The 20,799-nt window shown below is 44.2% G+C and overlaps 1 protein-coding gene across 13 annotated transcripts in view; it reads right to left on the bottom strand.

Annotated features, from left to right (window-relative positions):
• Positions 1-20,799, bottom strand: part of KIAA1210 (KIAA1210 ortholog) — a 90,400-nt gene that overhangs the window by 21,806 nt on the left and 47,795 nt on the right. For all 13 annotated transcript variants that reach the window (XM_065556675.1, XM_065556671.1, XM_065556676.1 and 10 more), the window contains exons 2-4: positions 16,483-16,559; positions 8,777-8,945; positions 3,251-3,380 (exon numbers count right to left, since the gene is read on the bottom strand). In XM_065556675.1, coding sequence (XP_065412747.1) covers positions 3,251-3,380; positions 8,777-8,945; positions 16,483-16,549 — 366 coding nt within the window. In that variant the 5' untranslated portion in view covers positions 16,550-16,559. The remainder of the gene's footprint in view (positions 1-3,250; positions 3,381-8,776; positions 8,946-16,482; positions 16,560-20,799) is intronic.

Below are 20,799 nucleotides of genomic sequence, written 5' to 3'. Positions count from 1 at the left end.
GTTTGGAGGGCTGGTAGCTCCTAGAACCGTGGCTTTATCTGGACAATTGTCCTTTTCAAAAAATTCCTTTGCAAAAAAATGACTGCTATGCCCCAACCCCCGACAAGCAGCTGGGCCCCGCTTCTGCACCAAGAAGGAAGGTGTTGACAGGAAGAATTGCTCTCACACAGACATTTTATACAAAGGGAGTTCTTTAAAATTTGTGGGATCATCTCACTAACTCTCCCCCATGTTTGTCAGAGAGGGTGTGAATTGTTTTGCAAGGCTGCCCAAAAAATGCCAGGACCAGTCTGATCCTGGGGGGGGGGGAGGGGAGGGGCGCGGCAGAGAACAAAAATAAACCCAAAGTCTGCAACCTCACAAGCGGACAGATGTTCCCTCTTAAAACACACAACAAAAAAACAAATCTCAGGAAACACCGGTTCTAAAGCTCTTGGAGTCAGCTATGTCAGGGCTGGAACACAGACAAGGTCTGAAGAGAACTTTTGTCCTTCAACTAAAAATGGCTCATCTAAGGACTCCTGACAGAGACCAGACCTATGGTCATTTGCTTATCAAACCACGGGCTGGGGAGTTTACAAAGATCTAGGGGCTGATTCTCTGTTGCCCCTCACGCTATACGGTCATTTACACCTCTGCAAAATGGACGTAAAATGCTACTATTCTAATGTGGTAGCATTTTACACCTGCATTGCTCTCAAATGTATGGGTGTGAACGACTAAAGAGCAACAGGGAGTCAAGCCCAGTGGTGGATTTAGAGTGAGTGGGGCCCAGTGCGCACTTCATTTTCGGGGGCCCCCCCTCCGGACCCAGCCAAGAAAAAGAACATTCTCTTATCTCCCCCCATTTTTCATTCTTTTTTTCTTTATCCCCCTCCTATATTGTAAGTAATAGGAAGTAAATGAAAATAAAATGCGGTACCTTGATTGGGGCAGAGGGTTGGGGTGCAGGAGGGGGTGGGGGGTGCGGGCTCTGGGAGGGAGTTTGGGTGCTGGGTGTGGGTTCTGGGCTGGGGCAGGGGTTGGGGTGTAGGAGGGGGTGAGGGATGTGGGCTCTGGGAGGAAGTTTGGGTGCGGGGTGTGGGTTCTGGGCTGGGGTGCGGGAGGGGGGCAGCACTTACCTCAGACGGCATGGCTCCCAAAGTGACCAGCACACCCCTCTGGCAGCAGCTCCTAGGTGGGGGGGCGCCAGGACTCTCCATGTGCCGCTGCCCGCAGGCGCTGCCCCCGCAGCTCCCATTGGCCGCAATTCCCAGCCAATGGGAGCTGCGGAGTCGGCGCTTGGGGCAGGGGCAATACGCGGTGACGCAGGGACATGCCGGCCGTTTCCAGGAGCAGTGCGGCGCGGAGGGAGGGAGGCAGAGCGGGCAGGGAGCCATCTTAGCCCTGCTTAGTCTCTGTGCGCCCCTTGGGGGACAGCGGGTCTCCATGCGCTGCCTGGGGTGGGGGCAGTGCACGGAGCCACCTCCCCCCACCAGGGGCATGCAGAGACGTGCCAGCAGCCAACCGCTTCTGGGAGCAGCGCGGGCAGCCTGCCTGAGCCCTGCTGCGCTTGTCGCATTTTGGGGGGCCCCCTGTCATCGCACGGTGTGCTTAATGGTAAATCTGCTCCTCGTCAAGCCTCTGTTCTACAATCTTCTTATTCAGATTCTCCCACATCTGCCCAAGCACCCCACAGATTTACCCCAAACCAATCAGAGAAATAGAAGCAAGACAATCTGCAAATGCTAGACAAATGACAAGCTGCTCAAAGAATGCAATGAATGCAGCAAGCAAATGAGACCCACGACACATCTGCACATCTACTCCCTAAGTGGGAGTAAAATCTGCTTCCCTAATATTTTACAAACCCTGCCCACCATTATTTATTAAATGCAGAGGGCAAGACATTACAGGAGAAATGCAAATGTACGATCCCTCTTGTGCTGGCAAAAGTCAATCTACTGTTACTAAGAACTATCTGGTTTTATTGGTGCGCAGCTTTTTCACCAAATGAGAGTTAAGTTAAAGGAAACAGACTCTCCCTTTTGACTATAAAAATATCCCTGGCAGCACTCTGTTACTATGCAGCGTCGTGGATAGTTGAGGGAAGAGGAGTCAAGGGGATGGAGATAACAGAATCAGATTAAACAAATGGAAAGGAGCTTTTGCCCCCAAAAGGTCCTGCCTTATGAAATTATTATTCTCCCCCGCCCCTGACCCCATTGTTTTGCAAGTAATATCTTGAACTGAAACTTGGCCTCATCTGTATTTTCGTGAAGAGGTCCCTCTGCGTATCTCCTGCTATTTAACATGTGATGCAACCTTGTTTTGCAACCGTGGTTCATGCTGACCAATGAAGGCTTGTAGGCGGCCTTGGACTGCATTATCAACAGTTTGCTTCAATCCCCGGGAAAACCTTAAACTTTTATCTTTGTGGTTTACGTCGGGCAGCTCTCCGAGTGCAATACCCAAGAATTGATAAGGAGGTTGCCAAGGAGGGTTCAGCATGTGCTTTGGAAGAAGGAAATGACCTAGGAGAACAGAGTGTCCTCAGCTGACAGCGATAGGAAGAATGATGATATAAATAAAGCTGTTATTAAGAATGCCCTGACACATCTGTCATTCCACAACACATTCATGCACACACACAGTGGTGCTGGACAATACAATAAAAACCATTTAAAAAACATCTCATGGCAGAACTGGAGCAGCGGGATGCCTTTAAAATAATACCAGTGAATATAAGAACAGCGATACTAGGTCAGACCAATGGTCCATCTTGCCCAGTATCCTGTCTTCTGACAGTGGCCAATGCCAGGTGCCCCAGAAGAAACGAACAGAACAGGTAATCATCAGGTGATCCATCCCGTCACCCATTCCCAGCTTCAGTGTAAGGGATACATTTCAATATAAACAAATAGCCTTAACCAAAAGGCAGAAGCTATGAAATAAAGAATGGAAGGTCCTTGCGAAGAGGAACTACTCACCTCGGAAAGAATATAGGTTATGAAGTCTTGGGGGCAGGGGTTGTCACCGGAGTAACCAGCACAAGGCTGAACACACTGGTGCCGCTTATATATATATATGTATGTATGTATGTATGTATTTCTAAGCAGCAGAACAGATTCAAACAACAGTACATCTATTTTCCAACTCTCTGCCATACGCCTTGAGGAATCAGCTGGAGAGCGGATCCAAGCAAGTGTTCAGCATGGCAGCTAACAAGCAGTAAATTATCCAGCCTTGTGAACATGGAACGTGCTCTTACCTGTAATGTTTTCACTTTCCCAGGTATGTTTTCCTGAGAGGACATGTCACCAGCTGTGTTTCCTGGCGCAGATTCAAAAATAAAGACACTGTCATGTGACAAGGCTTTGTTTCCCATGCTTCCTTTGGATCTGAAAGGGAGGGAAGATCTTTGAGCCCATTATCTCCATCTCCAAAATTTCGTATCATTCCTGTATTCAGCCACCTTAAGGGGCAGAGCGGTCAGGACGTTTAACTAGGAATCTGGAGAGGTGGGTTCTATTCCTACCTTTGCCACTGACCTGTTGGGTGACATTGGGCAAGTCATTCTCTGTGCGTCTGTTTTCCCTCCCACCTTTTGTGGGTCTTGTCTAGTTAGACTGTAAGCTCTTAGGGGCAGGGATTGTATCACTATGTGTTTGTGCAGTCCCTACCACAAATAAAGCCCTGGTCTCAGCTGAGGCCTCTAGGTGCTACCATAATACAAGTAATTAATAATAATAATTAATAAACTCCTTGACTTACTCAAAGACAAGCATGTCACAGGGATAAGTCCCATTTGCAATCTTCCCCTCCCTTCTTACTGCCGGTTTGCTTTTTTGTTTTCTCCATGGCAACTCCACTTATGGCCCTGCTCCTCTAGCTTGAGGGAAAGTTACATTTTACACTGTTGTTAGAGAAAACCCCTGTCCTTTAATGCAAGGCTTCCCCCCAGAGTCCAGGGTTACATGGCCTATAATCCATCAGAACAGCAGGATCTGAGCCCAATTCTCCATTCCAATAAGGCTCCTTTATGCCACATCACCCATGCAGAGGGCTAATACAGTCACTGGGAAACTCCTCCAGTGCAGGAGGAATCTCTGAGTGGCATGCAGCCATTGTAGCAGCTCCATACTATGCCCTTGCAGGAGACTGGGGCATCCCTCTGTCCAGCTGTTCTTGGCTGCTCGAACAGCCCCTTTGGGCCTTCATTGCTGGGTGTGGGTCAGATCAGCCCCGGTTTCTGGGCAGATGGAAGCACACACACAAATCGAGTTCAAACCCTGGCACGCATCGAGGTTAAAATATGGTTCCCTAACAGGGTTTTTTTCTGTCCACATAAGCAAAGAGAAACTGTTATAACATGACTGGACCACAAATATAGTTCCAATCTACATTTTAAATATGTCCAAGGCCCAACTACAATACAACTAGAGCCACGGCAGGGGACCCAGTTACACCTCCCAAGTACAGTTGGATGAATAACGGATTTTTTAGGTAGGTGGCAAATAAAAAATAATAATATCAAGTCAAACAAATCATTTCATTTTGAGCTTTTTTTAAATGTTTGTAATTGGTCTTTAGTAAAATTGACGGAGATTTCTAAACAAAAAGTCATTTCAAGATGAAAAACAAACTTTTCGATTTTTACAGAATTTTTTCCCCCAACATGAACAATTTGGGTAAAATTGATTCAATTTAGTGAAGCATTTCCGTGTTGCCAAATCTGCATTTTTTGCAACAACAACTAAAAAAGGTTTCTGACAAAAAATTTCACCTAGGTCTCCTCCTGAGTCCAGCTCTACGCTCTCCAGAGGTTTAGCTTGGCTAAGGGAGATGATTAGCTCCTGTCTACGCTACAGCTATTAACTGAGTTGTAACCAGATGCTGTATAGACAGGTTGTAGTTGTACATTCCCGGTCTAAAAGGCAACAAACATGGGTTGCATCAAAATTTCACACCAGCACCTAGCTAGACACAAAAAGCTCTCTCCTGTGGCCAGACCTAAACCTCTTGGCCCAGCTGCCTTTCAGGCAACGTAAATTGCATTTAGCAGATTGACTCAGGGTAAATGGAAGTGACGAGGGACAATCCCTTACCACAAAACTGTCTGGAAAAATCTCCTACTCTATCCAACATTTGCTTTATATGGGGATTCCAGGTAGAATGGGGGGGGGGGTTTCCATTAGTCTCATAACCTAAAATTCCCTCTTTACCTCCAAAACAAACTCTGGGACAGAGAGAGGGGGCTTTTCATAAAGGAATACACAATAAAAAAAAAAAAAAACACCTTTCTCCTCCTGCCCTACAGCAAAACCATCTTCTTCTCACAACACTGGGGAATGACACCTGCAGTGCCTGCTTGGCTAACTTCACTTTGCCATTTGAGATGTAGCCAACCATATGCTTAGGCTGAGTCTGAAAGCATTCCCCCAGGACATGTGCAGCAATCTTGCTGCACGTTACTGTCCTATCCAGAACTAATCTGTGCTCTTACACTAAAAGCCAGGGCCAGAGTTCATGTTCTTCCCCTTTCCTTTAGCATTATCAGCTTGCTAATGTTTATCTTGAGCTGTTGTGTAGTGTTGCAGTGCACTGATAAACACTTGCCTGCCTTCACCCTCTAGGTAATCCCTAAGTTTTTACACTGTGTATATCAATTTTTATACAAGCACCTTCTGAATGAAAGGACTATACCCAGGCAAGATAATTACTGAAGCTATTATGCTGTGGCTAGAAAGATGGTGTCAATTAGGTTTTTAATGAATATAAATTAATACCGATGCTCGTTGTTCTTTATTGATTTATTTAGAACTGATCCTGGGTCTGGCCATGTATTAATCTCTTTTTAAAACAGTGATGTTCTTACTGTACTTATTTGGAGTCCTTTAGAAAGAGCGGCAGATGTTTGCGTGTTCTGGAGACTGCGCTGCTACCAGCACCATAGATGTTTAAAAAATACATATATACACACATATATATGTCATTGCAGAAGACTTTCTACATTTTCTTTTGGCACTGACAATAGGAGCATAAAAGTAACTTTAGAATGAATTGCTGGTCTAGGAGAGATGAGTGTAGGACACGCTTTCCTACATACAGTATATTCACAGTGTAATCCCATGCAGTGTATTTATATTTGCATCCAAATCTAAAGCTGCATTGTTAGCCAATAAAAAGAGAAAACAGATGTTTTAGCCATTATACTTCTACCCCAGTTTCCCTATATAAATATATGAGTCAGCCACAAGCATTCCCACCAAGATGCTGTTACTTAAAGCAGCATGAACATGAAGACAGAATTTAAAAGGAAACTCCATGAGTTGGAGTTTGCTTAATTTCTGCTCCACTAAGTGGGTAAAACCAACCGAGGGGAGAACTTGGTCCTAAATAATCCTGCTCCAAATGAAATCCATTGAGCAGGAGGGGCTTCTAAGTATGAGCTGGTGGTTTAATCTCAGCATGGGGTGTGTGTGTATAATGCATACTCTCGGGTGGGTGATTGATGGATGCTTTTATGAAAGCAGCATGTTTGAGCAGTGGTTGGAATGAGGAGAGAGTGGCGCACAAGAAAGAGGGGTGGAGTTGCAAAAGGAAGGGGTAGAAGGCGGCACAAAACAAAAAGGGGGTGATACCAAGGGGATACATGGGAGGGGTGACAGGTTTAGAGCTGGGACTGTCTAGGGTTGACAAGCCTCCAAGGTTGTCCTGGAATCTCCAGGAATTAAAGATTAATTTTTAATTAAAGATTATGTCATGTGATGAAACCTTCATCCAACCAAAATTGGCAACTCTAGTCATCAAGGAGGAGTTCCCATCCCATATCCCTCAGAGTTCAAGGGGCAACCACACAGAGGTCCCTTGGCCATAGGTACTCGAACCAGGGTGCTGCCATACCTCCTGGCTTGAAGTAGTTTCCATTATATCCAGGGTTTACAGTTTGGTTCAAAGCCTCTCAGCTTCCCCACTATAAAAACTGTTCCAGCCCCCCTGCCCTTGGCCCCCACTGCCAGCCTGCCTCCCTAATTCCCACCAACTCAGGGACAGTTGGGTTTCTATGGAAGCTCTGCTGACAGAACTCTCCTTACCATTGCACTGGCTTGTATGGGAGGCGCTCAATACCTCTGGGGGTCTGGCCCATCGTTAATATTTTTAATTAAACTATAAAAAAAGATGACATGGTAAATCTGCCACACCCACCAACACCAAAACCACAGCTCCGGGACTGTTTTGGTATTCTACATACCAGGAATTACAAAGCTCGGTGCCCAGTTCTGCAAGCCTTCCACATGCAAAATTCCTGTTGGCTTCAATAGAGTCCCTTGCATGTTCAAGAACAGACCCGTTAAAGAATTAGCTTGTTTAGTTTCTCTAGGTATTTATAAAGCACCCAACTCAGTGTGATATCTGGGTATGAACAGATTTTTGAACAACACAAAAAATGGATTTTTTTTTTAATAGATAATCAACTCAATTTTATTTCTTATAACAATAGAGTTTTACCCACTTCCTAAACTCTAGTTTTGCACAATATTAACTTCAGTTTATAATCCGTGGATGATAATGCTGGGATAAAGAGCCCTTGGGTATGGTGTGCTGGATTAACTGCAAGAGAGAAATCTCTTCTTCGTTTTTGCACTTGGAATAGACAGTAACATTCTTATGAATCTGCACCATTTCCACTCTGTGCATCAGCTAACAAGAATTGATAGGTTAGTTGTGTGGGTATAATTCCTCTTACCCTATGTATAATCACTCCCTCTGTCATTGCTATGCTAACAAGCCAAGGCCTGTCAGATCCCCAAATTCCTGCCTACTGCCCAGTATGCAGCGCGCACCCACATAACTCATCGGTCCTCCTAAACAGACATGTTTAACTAATTTGTTCCAGGCTGGGTTTGAAAGTAAACAGTTACATGGATTGTTTCAACAGAGAACTGATCAAATACTTATATTGAAACAAGGGGGAGGCACATTGATTTTAATATTTTTGCAGGTTTGTTTGTTTGTTTTTTAAAAGAATTTTCAAATGTCTTGCTGGTTGTTAATGGTTAGGTTCTACTGTATGACTTGCTGATGTTGTGGCAATACCTGCCCCTGAGGACAGTGGTATCTGTAATAGGTTTGTGCATGTCTCCTTAACTAAGAAATAACAACAACTCCTTTGGGAAGGGACATAACAATATTCAGAATCAAATTCAAACCAAGGGGTACCCAGCACAGATGTGTAATGTCTCCCTTGCCACACTACGTGCATGTGGTTGCAGGTGCAAAATTAGAGGCCTTTAAAAAAAAATTTAGCCCTAATTGTCAGCTTTGCCATAAGAAAATTAACTAAGTGGATCTCTAAGGCAGAGATTCTGCTTCTAAATTCTTTTCCTTTGCCCCAGTCATGAGGCAGGTTAATCCACACAGGCTCCATTGATGCTAAGAAACAGCCATTTGATTTCATGTACATTCTCTGTATCAGCAGTACTCAGATCACCACTTACTCTAACATCATTGCTGGTAAGACTCGCCAGGGTGGATTTCAAACACCAAACAATAAATTCTGGTCTATCTGCAGTTTTACAGGCTAAACAGTTGGATATATTTTCCCTCCTATGCTGATTTTTGGAGCCCGTTTCAAAGGAAAAAGGAAATTCCTGAAATTCCATCAGCAGCGTTAGGACTTGTTTTGCACAAACTTGGACAGAGGTTTCTCCTTAGGGGCCAGCTCATGCTTTCATGCGATTGCTGCAAAATGTCTGCACAACCTGGTAATTTTTGTGTTTCGCTGCAAGCTTACCCCGGCTCAGTTGGTGAATGAAGAGCAATAGTATCGAGCGCAGGGATGCTGACATCGCTGCTGGACTGGCTTGGTTTTAAATTACTCTCCCCCCTGGGAGCTGGAGATTCTTTCCTTTTCTTCTTAGCAAAAAAGTTCTTGAAAGTCTGAAATTTGGATTTTTTCTTTCCTGCAATGTAAGAGAACAAAACTTTACAAAGGGTGCAGGTGGAGGTTACTATGGACAACGTTCCATCCGAAACCGCAGAGGGATCCTTTGGAGAGCTGCAAGCCACAGCAACCCATTCATTTAACTGAACAACTTTGTAAATAATTCAGTGGCGGAGTCCTGTGAAATGCAAAGCTGTAATTCTTAGTTGGGCTGCCTATGAAATATCACTACAATAAGCAGATGGTTCCAATACTTCTTTAGGTTTCCATTTAGGAACACAGCTTATATAGAACACACACCACAGATCCGCACATTGGCTCTGTAAATCGAGTTTGGTTTACCATGAAGGATAAAGTACATTTTAAATGGTCTAATGTCTTTACTTAACTCTTAAAGTCTTCAATTAGCTTAATTTAGCCCTGGATTTTTCAGTCAGTTTTATAAAAAAAGACAGCATTTAAAGGGACACAGACTAAATTTGGCCAAAAAAAAAAAAAAGCTTTTATAAATCCTAAAATCAAAAGAAAAAGTCTCTCCAATTAAAATATATCTATATTTCAATGAAGACAGTTGCTTTTAAACATATAACACTCTCCTGCAGCATCTGACACCCCAAAACATTGGTGCACCAAATATCCAACAGTGAAACTGGCTACAAACAAAAGACTTCACTGGGTTTTATTGTCCAAACTCAGAAATACACAACGTATCAAAAAGCATAAGTAGTAAGAAGCATAGTAGATTTTTTTCTAATTCCTTCACTGATACTAATCCAAAATATTTTAGGGTGATATAGTTTTGTTTGTTTAGCTATTATTTCTTTATTATTGACTTTTAAATTGACAGGGTCCCTTTAATGACAGTTTGGGGTTCTTTGGTCAAAACCCATTGTACTAAGTACCCTCAGACTTGACTCTGACGCAGTTAGACTGCAAAAACAGTGCAAGGTACTGGAGCACAAACCATTGTTCAATTCATATTCCAGGGTAGCTGGGGTAATACGCAGCTGGAGGATTTCTTCATAAACAAGGCATTATTTCAATACAATTATTTGTCTTCTCCCAGGAATAAGTTAGTCAGCAACGCTTCGTCTCAGCGTGTGCCCTGCACGTACAGCAATTTATGCCAGAGGCATTATTGGAGCTGAGGCAATGCCACCATCCAGCTGCATCTTGCATCAGACAATAGTCATTTTGAGAAATACACAATGACTCCAGGCTCTACGCTATACAGTGGCAAATAATAATATTGTCACTCCCTGTTGAGTTGTAGCAGATGTTGGGGGCTTGCAGGTTGGTTTCTCTTGGAGGAGAAATCAGTGACTTGGGAGTCTGGGTATTCTGCTAGTGTAACTTGATTTACTTACACTGAAACAGGATACTTAGTGGTGGATTAGCCACTGGGCCAACGGGTCCTGTGCCCGGGGCCCTCAGCCAATTGGGGGCCCCCCAGAAAAATGGGCACCCCCCACACCCTGACCTGCTTCACCCACCCTCCTGGGGAATGGGGTCGGGGCATGGGAGCTTGCCTCGCTCTGCCCGTCCAGCGCTCCTGATGGGGAGCAGGGGAAGCCCCCGTGTCCCAACCCCGCTCCCTGGCCGGAGTGCCGGGCGGGCGGGGAAAGCCCCCACACTCCAACCCAGCTCTCTGGCAGGACTGCTGGGCAGTGTGGGGGGGGGACTGCAGGCAGAAGGGGTGGGGAGGGGTCCCCACTTGCTCTGGCTCAGGGCTCCACAAACCCCTAATCTGCCTCTGAGGGTACTAGCCCTTTAAGGACAGAGGCGGTTGTTACCCCATTCCATGTGTCCAGGGAAGCAAAGGAAGCAGTCATTGGGAGGGAGGAATACAGCCCCGGGGTGTAATTAGTGTCTGGGACAGGGAAGATATAGGTCAAAATTACTATAAGTACTGATAAAAAGGACTTAAGTGCCAAGTGCACCATTACAGGAGTATTTATAAGTACGAGTACGCTGCGGAAATAGTACCTATACATTTATAAGGAAAAGTACAAGTGCCAGTACTTTCAACTCCCATATTCCCAACAGCCCCTTCAGCACTGGACTGTGCCCAGTGGCTAGTAGGCATTTTCCACCCCACCCTACAGGGGATGCAGCTACTGGGCTGGTTCTCTCAATGCAGGACACAGACGTTTGTCTGCCTGTTCTGCCCAACCCCCACCGACGCACTCCTCCGCTGGGCTGGACAGCGAGTCTCCTCATGGCCAGTTTAGTGACCAACCAAAAGCAAAGGGGGCTGGGCCGCCATCTTCCTTGGCTGGTACAACAGCAGTGCCAATAGAAAAATGACCTGGCAGCCGGACCTCATGGTCTGGATCTTCCAAGCTGGGACAGTGAGCTCTGGGGGCCAACCAGCATCTGGGACAGTTAGGAGGGATCTGATTGTTTCAAAAAACTGCTTTGAAAAACTACTTGCAGATAAAAAAAGGCTTTAAGCTTTAAACACCTTTTAATTGCACATAAATACAGACTATTTAAAGCACTTGCATACAAGTATGGAGAGTGCTTCAAAATACCTAAGTACCTACTTGGGTACAAATGTATTTAAATACACGGGCACACGGCATCGCAGACCACTGCTGCTTTAAGGGCCTGGGACCAGGAGCCTGCCACAGTGGGCGCGACAAGGCTTCCCTCCCTCTCAGCCTGAACAAACAGGTGTTGGGGTTATTAGACTCCCCTGGGGAGGCTCAAGAAACTCATTAGTTCATGGGGCAGGCAATTCAAAAGGAGGCTCCAAGGCCTGTCAGGGAGAGAGAAGCTGGAGAGGGGGAAAACTCAGCCAGGACACAGCCCCAGGAAGGAGGGAGGCGAAAGCCCTGAACCTGAGGGGATAATCTACAGGCCAGGGAGACCAGGACTGGAAACAGTCCCAAGAAGGACATCTATGAGACCCTACATTTGAGGGCTGAGTGGAAAGGGGTCTTTTGGGAGCTGAATAATATTTAATAAATTAGACACCAGGAGAGGTGGAATATTGTTTCAAAGACCTTGGCTGTGACTGGATTATTCTGGGAATTCAGAAGGAAACTGTGGGCCATCCTAGACCCCAACGGGTTGCCATGGGATGGTACCTTCCTCCATACACCAGTTCCAGAATAGAGGCATTCATTAGCATACAGGCAACCCCTTTTTCAGGGATATCAATCAAAATACTAATGCCTGGTTTCCAGGGAGCAACTGTGTCCCAGGAATTGACTCTAGTTAGAGAGTCTCTCTTGCCGCTTGCTACAGCTCCCCCCAAAAGAAATTACATCACGAAACACAAGCGTTTCTTCAGAGGCTGTACACCGCCCAACAACAAAGAGAAAGAGCTTGTAAGACTGTGTGTAACAGCACTACCTAGCGACTCTCACCATAACAATAATAATGATACACAGCACTTTCCTGCCATGTCTTTCAGCTGAAGATCTCAAAGCACTGTAAGAGATGAGTAAATTATATTATTCTCATTTTACAAATCAGGTATCTAAAAAAGGGAGTAAGTGACTTGTGCAAGATCACACGAAGCCCAAGCCAAAGCCCACTGAAGTCAGTAGAGATTCCTGTTGACTCAAATTGGCTTTGGACCAGGCCCATAAACAGCCAGTGGCAGAGTTGGTAACAGAAGACAGGTCATGCGCTAGCCATTAGACCCCATTACCTCTCAAACAATAGAGAAGTCAGGTGGTTCTTATACTATCTTCAAACCACCACCAGTGCTCATATGAGTAATTAACGTTCTAGATGTGTGTCTCCCAACAATCCTGTACATATCTATACAGCCTGTTAGGTCTCTATATAATATTCCAAAAAGCAACTATATACCATCGGTCTAAAATGACTTATTCTAGGTAAGGTAAAGAACATGAAAAGATAAAAGTAAAGTCTCTGAAGAGAGTAGAGAGAGAGAGAGTGTTAGTGTGTACGCGCACATCCATCTATCCCCATCAGTTCATCCTCTAACAGGCTTCAGCTGCTCAAAGAACAAAATGTCAGACCGCTGCAGGAAAATTTTTAGAAATTTAAAGGCATCATATGCAGAAAACAAAGGCATTACAATTACATCACTATCATACATATCAGACACCAATGGTGATATGAACAGGGAGGGTCACCTAGTTAGTTTAGGCTCACCAATGGCATTTGCACTAGAATAAATCAGAAGCGAAGGGATTGGGGGAGGGTCAGTTCCCCGAGCTAGTTGTTCATACAGTAAATTATAAAAACAGGAGTGAAACAAAGCAAACAAAGAAAGTTGTTGTGATTATTACTGCAAAGGATAAAACCAGGCAATTTCTTCCCTGATTTTTTTTTTTAAATCAGTATGGTAACGAATTTCAGGATGGAGGCCATGGAAGTAGTTTGTCAGCATCAGACAATGGGTAAACCTCAGTCGTTACATGAGCGATACATACTACTCTAATACAGTTTAAAACTCGGAAACCGCAATCTGTTCCTTAACCATCATTTTAATGTTGACAGTGCCTTGCACATCATCTCAAATAGCAATACTAACCCAGTTATGTTCTGACCTAATTGAATTCCTCCAGCTGTTTAAACTAAATGAGAAAAAGAAGGCTCTTCCCTGAAGCTCACAGAACCTACAGTCCCAACCATTATATCAAAAAACCACTTCAAGATAGCCCTTTCCTGTATGATCTGTGTATTTAGACCATGAGCCCTCTGGGGCGCCATGTCTGTGTTCTTGTATTGAGTTCGGAGAGCATTTGGCACTTAAGACATAATTCACAATAATGGTATTCACTTTAGCTTCATGTTGTGAACTGTTGGGCATCGTTTTTGTATGCTGTTCAAAAGTTACCATGTTTCACCTACAAGGCATTTCAGTACTAGGTGAAGTAACCAAATATTTCACTAGGTTTTGTGATACAATACTTGAGCTATCTATGGGCAAGATAATCTGTGTATACACAGTGCCCAGCGCAATGGGGTCCTGGCCCATGACTAGGGCTTCTAAGAACTGCAATAATACAAATAATAATACATAAAAAAGGAAAACAACCAGATAACGAATTAAAAATCCAGCAAAGAGAGAGAGAGAGAGGAATCCCAAGTTAACGCAACTGTGTATAAAACCATTCATCAAACAGTTTAGGAATGATGACTCACGATTTGAATGCTTGGGACTGGCAATACTGCAATTTAAAATGTATGTTTTCCAGATAAAATTTAAAGGGCTATTGTCAACTTAAAAAAAAAAATCACACTGCTATCTGAAAATGTATGGGCTGTTAAAATTACAAGTAACTACTGTAACTGAAAGACGAGAAAACAAACATTTTGTTCTGTTTTTTCAAGTTCGTTTACTTTGTGCATTTCGCAGCACTTTGCATGGAGCCAGTTGCGTTATTTTTTCCTCTCGGTCACTTTTCGTTATTTTCCCCTCTCCGTTATTTTTTCCCCTGGTCAGTTCGTTAAACAGTGTCCCCTTGTTGTTTGTGTGATTCTTTTACACAGCAACAGGGGAAAGAAAAACATTTTTTAAAATAAGAAAATGTGATTGTAAAATGACAAAAAATTGCTAGGAAGATACAGGGGTAGGGGTAACACCTGAAATTATCAGTATCGCCAACCTCAAATGTTTAAAAAATTATGAGTCAGGTGCCCCAAAATCTTGAGACTGGCTTAAAAAAAATCATGAAATGTAAACCAATCATAATAAATTTTAGGTGCTTTTTATTTGCCTTCTGGGTTTGGGGCCTTTAAAGTACACTAAGGTCATATTTGCAAGCTTTTCTCTCCAGCCATGAGGGTTAGAAACTTCATATTAAAAATATTAAGCCAAGAGTCTCATGATATACCATGACTCCAGGAGCTGAGACTTGATGAAAAATGCCAAATATTGCCAGACTTGCAAGAGTAGGCAATGCTAAGATTATGACTTGAAGGTGGTCAGAGAGTCAAGCTTGTCTGGTTTCTCTCTGTGATCACTGCCATCAACAGGGAACAGCACATACTGAAAACGCTCTGCTACCTATAGAAAAAAATCCAAAATCTGTGGAGTAATCCAATTGACTGGAGCATAAACGCTGGGAATCTCAGTCTCCAAGGTTTTTGAAATCCACCCCAATTAAAGCTATAAAGAGGAGGATTTGATGTAATGCTACACTTTGTAGGGAGCTAAGGAAGGAAGGACTGGGATAGCTCTGTTCAGTGCCAGTCTCATTAAACAATTCAATATTAGCTATTGCAACCCCCAACCTTTTTAGAGCTGGATTAAGTTAGAAACAAAAACATTCCTATGTTTTTTCAGACCCAAATATATCTGTAGGCTCAATTCAGCTGCAGATGCTGGGCCAAATCCTAACCTCATTGCAATCAATGACAAAATTCTCACGGGCTTCACCAGGTCCAGGCTTTCACTCATGAGATGTGTATTTATGACCAAAACTAGCTGGAAGGAACTTAGTCCATCCATGCAGTAGGTGTTACACAGATGATAAAGTTCACTAGCTTGCACATTGTGTACTATGAGGAACCTGGGATGGTTTGCACAAACTAGATTTATATACTAAAAAGTATGTTATTGGTTAAGCATCCATTCTTATTCTCCACCCTCATTCCCTTTATCCTATTCCCACCACCCATTCATGGTTCAATTAACAGACTTCTTCTATTCTAAAATTTGCTTCTTTATGTAGTCCCATTTCCAGGCTCTCTAGACTCCCAGCATAACTGCTGTGCTTAGCTGCGCCTATCCGCAGCCTTCACAGTGCTACATTGCCACTCCTTACTCTGACAGCTAGCAGGGGAATGGCCTATGTGCATACAGGTCTCTGACAGCATGCAGCAGCACATGGTTTGGTCTATACTGATGGGTGTAGATACATTTACACATGATAAGCAAGATGATCGTTATCTGTGAAGTACTGAACCGCTCCATCAATAGATGATATTACAACTGCTCCTGAACTATCTCAGCCCACCCTACTGCTGCTCATACGTGTCTCCTGAGGAACAGCTTGAATAGTGGCAAAAGGCTTTTTGTTTTGAAGACAGACAGATCTTCTGACTGGACAAGACATTTTCTTTTCTCCCTAGACTGTCACTCTCATTCGTGGGGCTGACAGAGTGCCAATGCAGGCCACCAGACTGAAAGGTAAGCAAATGGGTGGACATCTGTAGCAAACACGGATGCTCATCAACCATGAGGAAGTGCTACAGTGGTGACATGGTCCATCACCTCTTCCCTACGCAGGAGTTACCATTGCAACATACACTCAGGGCCGGATTCTAAGATAAGATCCCGGCAAAGTATGCACAGCAGCCAGTTCTGCAGACTACGCAGCCCTGTTTGATAGGCATCCAACATTAGAATTTGAGATAAATATCCTGCACAAATTTATGACTCTCCAGGACTTCACATTGGTTTCCCAACAAGATTCCCTTGCTTACAAGGCATGGCTCTTTCTTTCCATTACAAAAACTCACAAGACTCCAAAGAACAGTTCAGTCATGGCTCCCTTTTAAAGAAATGAATCCTGCTTTCCAACAGCTTGCCAAATTAACTATTCATGTGAAGAGCAGCTGTTTACCTGCACATTCCTCAGTTGTCTCCCCGGCCTCTGGTGGCTGTATGACATCTGTTGGCCCTGTAGCCATGATGTAGTCACTGAAATAAAAGATAAAACAGCGTGTTAATTTTTAGTCAATGCACTCAACAACGTTAGAGACACAGAATCATTCTACTCAGCAAGGAAACCGAACATTGCTGAATGTTCCCAGATACTAGTCACCAAAAACGGCTTGCACAGATATTTTGCACTCCAACCAGTGGTAGATTTACCGTGAAACAAACCATGCGGTGGCATGGGGCCCCCAACGACATGGGGCCCCAAATGCAGGATAAATCTGACAAATGACTGAATTTAATACCCGTTGCAAGTCGCGAAGCAGTCCAGGCTTTCTGCATTCTGCAAACTTATTCTGAGAACTGTGCTCTAAACGTGTTTTTTTGTAGTCTAGCAAAGAATTTTGCTTTACCATTTTTTCGCTGTCTCGGCAATAGTATCACAACAACTAAGGAAATCGTCATTTGCCAATCAAAGTCTGTCTGCTTGATCAATTATCCAACTGAATAAAAGCACCCTCCCCCGCACTTTGCATCAATGCCTGTGATTTGCCACAAGTATGTAATGGTTCAAAATCCCATTTTTACAGAGTCTGATTAAAAATGCAGGATTAACTGTGTTAAACCTAATTGGGTGATCCACAGCCCATCCAGGCCCACCTATGGCTACGCCCCTGCTCTTTCAGACATTTTTAATCTGCCTAAAATCAAGATCAGTTTTTTTAGCAATAATGAAGCGACACTATGAGTCTGGGAGTCAAAAACGCAAAAAAAGGGAAGGCAAGGCAAGAAAACGAAGCTAAGCAAAAAGACAATTTGTCATCTTATTTTAAAAAGCTTGAAGTATTGAATAGTCGACATTCATCAAAAAGTATGGGCGAGGAAACATCTGAATTATCTGATCACTTGCTGGGTTGTGGGGATACCACAACAACTGCAAAAGTTGAACAAGTGGACTCAGAAGTGACAATGGAACTACAAAATATTGGTAAGGGAAGAAACCTACTCTGAAGACATTGCATTATGGTCAAAATCTGTTTCATTGGATATGATAGAATATTTCTTAGTAAATAAACCGAAAAACATAGGTAATATGCAAAATTTGAGAAAAGAGTATGAGGTTGCAGGACTAAAGCAATTTAGAGGTCTTCATGAGTCCCGTTTTCTGAGGACGAAGAAAAACGGGATGACAGAAATGAGAATTTGGTTGATTTTTTCGGAAACCACTAAGGCAGTCTATTGTTATGTTTGCAAATTATTCCCTGACCATAGTAAAGGAAAACAAACATTCGTCGATGAGAACTCTAATTGGAGAAACTTTGCAAGACATATTGCTGATCATGAAACTTCTAAAGCTTATATTAATGCTATGTGTAAGCAGGGCAGGCTCCAGGCACCAGCTTCTCAAGCAGGTGCTTGGGGCGGCCGTTCCGGACAGGGGCGGCAGTTCCAGGTATTCGGCGGCAATTCGGCGGAGGGTCCGTCACTTTTTTTAGATCGCGATCGCGGCTTTTTTTTTTTTTTTTTTTTTTTTGGTTTTGGCTGCTTGGGGCGGCCAAAACCCTGGAGCCGGCCCTGTGTGTAAGTTCATTCAACGGTGTAAATTATCTGGAAGAATTGATTCTGACTTATCAGCTCAGTTTGAAAAGGAGCGTTCTAATTGGAGGAAAGTGCTGAGACATGTTGTTGCCTCGATTAAACTGCTGTCTTCTTTGGGACTGCGTCTAAGACAGGAGTGGGCAAACTTTTTGGGCCGAGGGCCACATCTGGGTGGGGAAATTGTATGCAGGGCCGGGGCAGGGGGTTGGGGTGTGGGAGGGGGTGCGGTGTGCAGTAGGGGCTCAGGGTAAGGGATTGGGGCAAAGGAGGGGTGCAGGGCATATGAGGGGGCTCAAGAAGGCGGTTGGGGTGCAGGAGGTGTGCAGAGTGCAGGAGGGGGTTCAGGGCAGGGCGTTGGGGTGCAGGAGGGGTGCAAGGTGTACAAGAGGGCTCAGGGCAGGCGGTTGGGGTGCAGGAGGGGTGCGGGTGTATGAGGGGGCTCAGGGCAGGGAGTTGGGGTGCACGAGCAGTGCGAGGTGCAGGTAGGGGGCTTAGGGCTGGGAGTTGGGGGGTGGGGTGCAGGCGAGGTTCGGGCTTTGGCCTGGCGCCGCTTACCTAAAGCGGCTCCGGGGTGGCAGTGGCGTGCACCAGGGCCAGGGCAGGCTCCCTGCATGCCTGCCCTGTCCCCAGCCCCGCGCCGCTCCAGGAAGTGCTGTGGCCCCTGGGGGAGGGGAGGCGGAGGGCTCCATGCACGCTGCCCTTGCCACACCTCCAGGTACCTCCCCCGAAGCTCCCATTGGCCGCGGGTCCCCGTTCCCGACCAATGGGAGCTGCGAGAGGCGGTGCCTGGAGGCATGGGCAACGCACGGAGCCCTCCTCCCCACCCCCCCGCCCAGGGGCCACAGGGAAGTGGTGCCAGCCACTTCTGAGAGCGGCGCGGGGCCCACGGCACCATGGGGGGCAATCCCGCAGGCCGTATCCAAAGCCCTGAGGGGCCGGATCCAGCCCGTGAGCCATAGTTTGCCCACCCCGGCTCTAAGAGGACATGATGAGTCCTCAATGTCAAATCAGAAAGGTAATTCTTTAACCTGCTTTGAATATCTTAGCGAATTTGACAATTTTCTCAAAGAACATTTGAAAAATTATCAGTATTGTGGCTCAGGGAAGACCAACTTTTTAACCCTCCAAAACGTATAATGAATTCATCACTATAATGGCAAAGCGGCTCAGAAACCAATTCACTGATGAAGTAAAGGATGCTATTCCATAATAGTCTATTCAACACCAGATGTGAGTCATGTAGACCAATTAACATTAATTTTAAGATATGTGACCGGCAATGGTGAAGTTATAGAGCGATTTCTTTGTTTTGTCCCACTAAAATCCCACACTTCTGAATGTCTAGAGACAACTGTTTTGGAAATCATTGCAAATTTAGGTTTGGACATCAAAAATTGTCGTGGGCAAAGTTTTGATAACGCCGCAAATATGGCAGTAAAATATTCAGGTCTACAGGCAAGACTGAACAATGCAAGCCCCTCTGCTTTAGTCATACCATGTTCCAGCCATTCCTTAAATTTAAGCTGCAGCCGAATCTTGTGAGGGAGCTACACATTTTTTTTGACTTTGTTCAAAATGTGTATGCCTTTTTTTGATTTCCACGCATTGGTGGAGTATGCTACAATCACACTTGGAGCAGGCAAATGAAAAACATTTGACAGTCAAAAGAATTTGTGACACCAGGTAATCTACTCACGCAGCTGCTGTTTTGGCTTTGAAAATGAGCTATGATGATATAAAGAAAACCTTATTAGACATAGCCACATCAAATTCTGAAAAACCACGTGCGAAAACGGAAGCAAAATCATTAGCAGAAAAGTTTGAAAAGTACACCTCTACCCCGATATAACGCTGTCCTCGGGAGCCAAAAAATCTTACCGCATTATAAGTGAAACCGTGTTGTATCGAACTTGCTTTAATCCGCAAGTGCGCAACCCCACCCTCCCAGAGCACTGCTTTACCGTGTTATATCCGAATTTGTGTTATACTGGGTCGCGTTATATCGGGGTAGAGGTGTACGATATTGCTGTTTTTATTCTTTTGTGAGACCATTTACTTCAAAGAATTAATGCTGTCAGCAAATTGCTGCAAAAGGTTGATACAAATTTTTTGAATGCTGCACAATTGTTAGCCTCAGTTAAAAGTTTTGTCATGGAAGTTTGAAATGACTATAGCTCCGTGGAAACAGAGGCAGGCACTAACATTAACAGACAATATAGGTTCCTCTGATATATCTGATGAGAAGCGTAAACAAAGCAGGAAGTTATTTTTCGATGAAACTAGAGACAATGTCATCAATTTAAAAGGGAAAGAGAAGATCGTCGTTAGGACCGTTAATGTTATTTGTGACACAATAATAGTGCAATTGCAGGGTAGAGGTGAATCTCTAAAGAAAACTGTTGATTTATTTTGCGTGTTTTTTGACAGAAGTATGGACGAAAATGCTAAAAGCCACTACAGTAAGAAATTAAGTGAATTCTACCGAGAGGACATAGCCACAAATCTTTTTGAAGATGAAGTGAAACATTTCATTCATTTTATCAAAAACGATGAGGTTGATTTTGTAAAGAAAAAGTGTTAAAAAAAAAAGCTATCTGAATACATATATATTTTTTTCAAATTGAATATGTTTCTTCAGATGAAGTTAACTTTTATTTTCCATTCATGCGTCATCTATACTTTT

This window comes from Chrysemys picta, chromosome 9 (assembly GCF_011386835.1).
Source record: "Chrysemys picta bellii isolate R12L10 chromosome 9, ASM1138683v2, whole genome shotgun sequence".
In the NCBI taxonomy this organism is placed as follows: Eukaryota; Metazoa; Chordata; order Testudines; family Emydidae; genus Chrysemys; species Chrysemys picta.
Note: the sequence above shows the minus strand (reverse complement) of the source record. Positions and strands in the feature narration are given on the sequence as shown.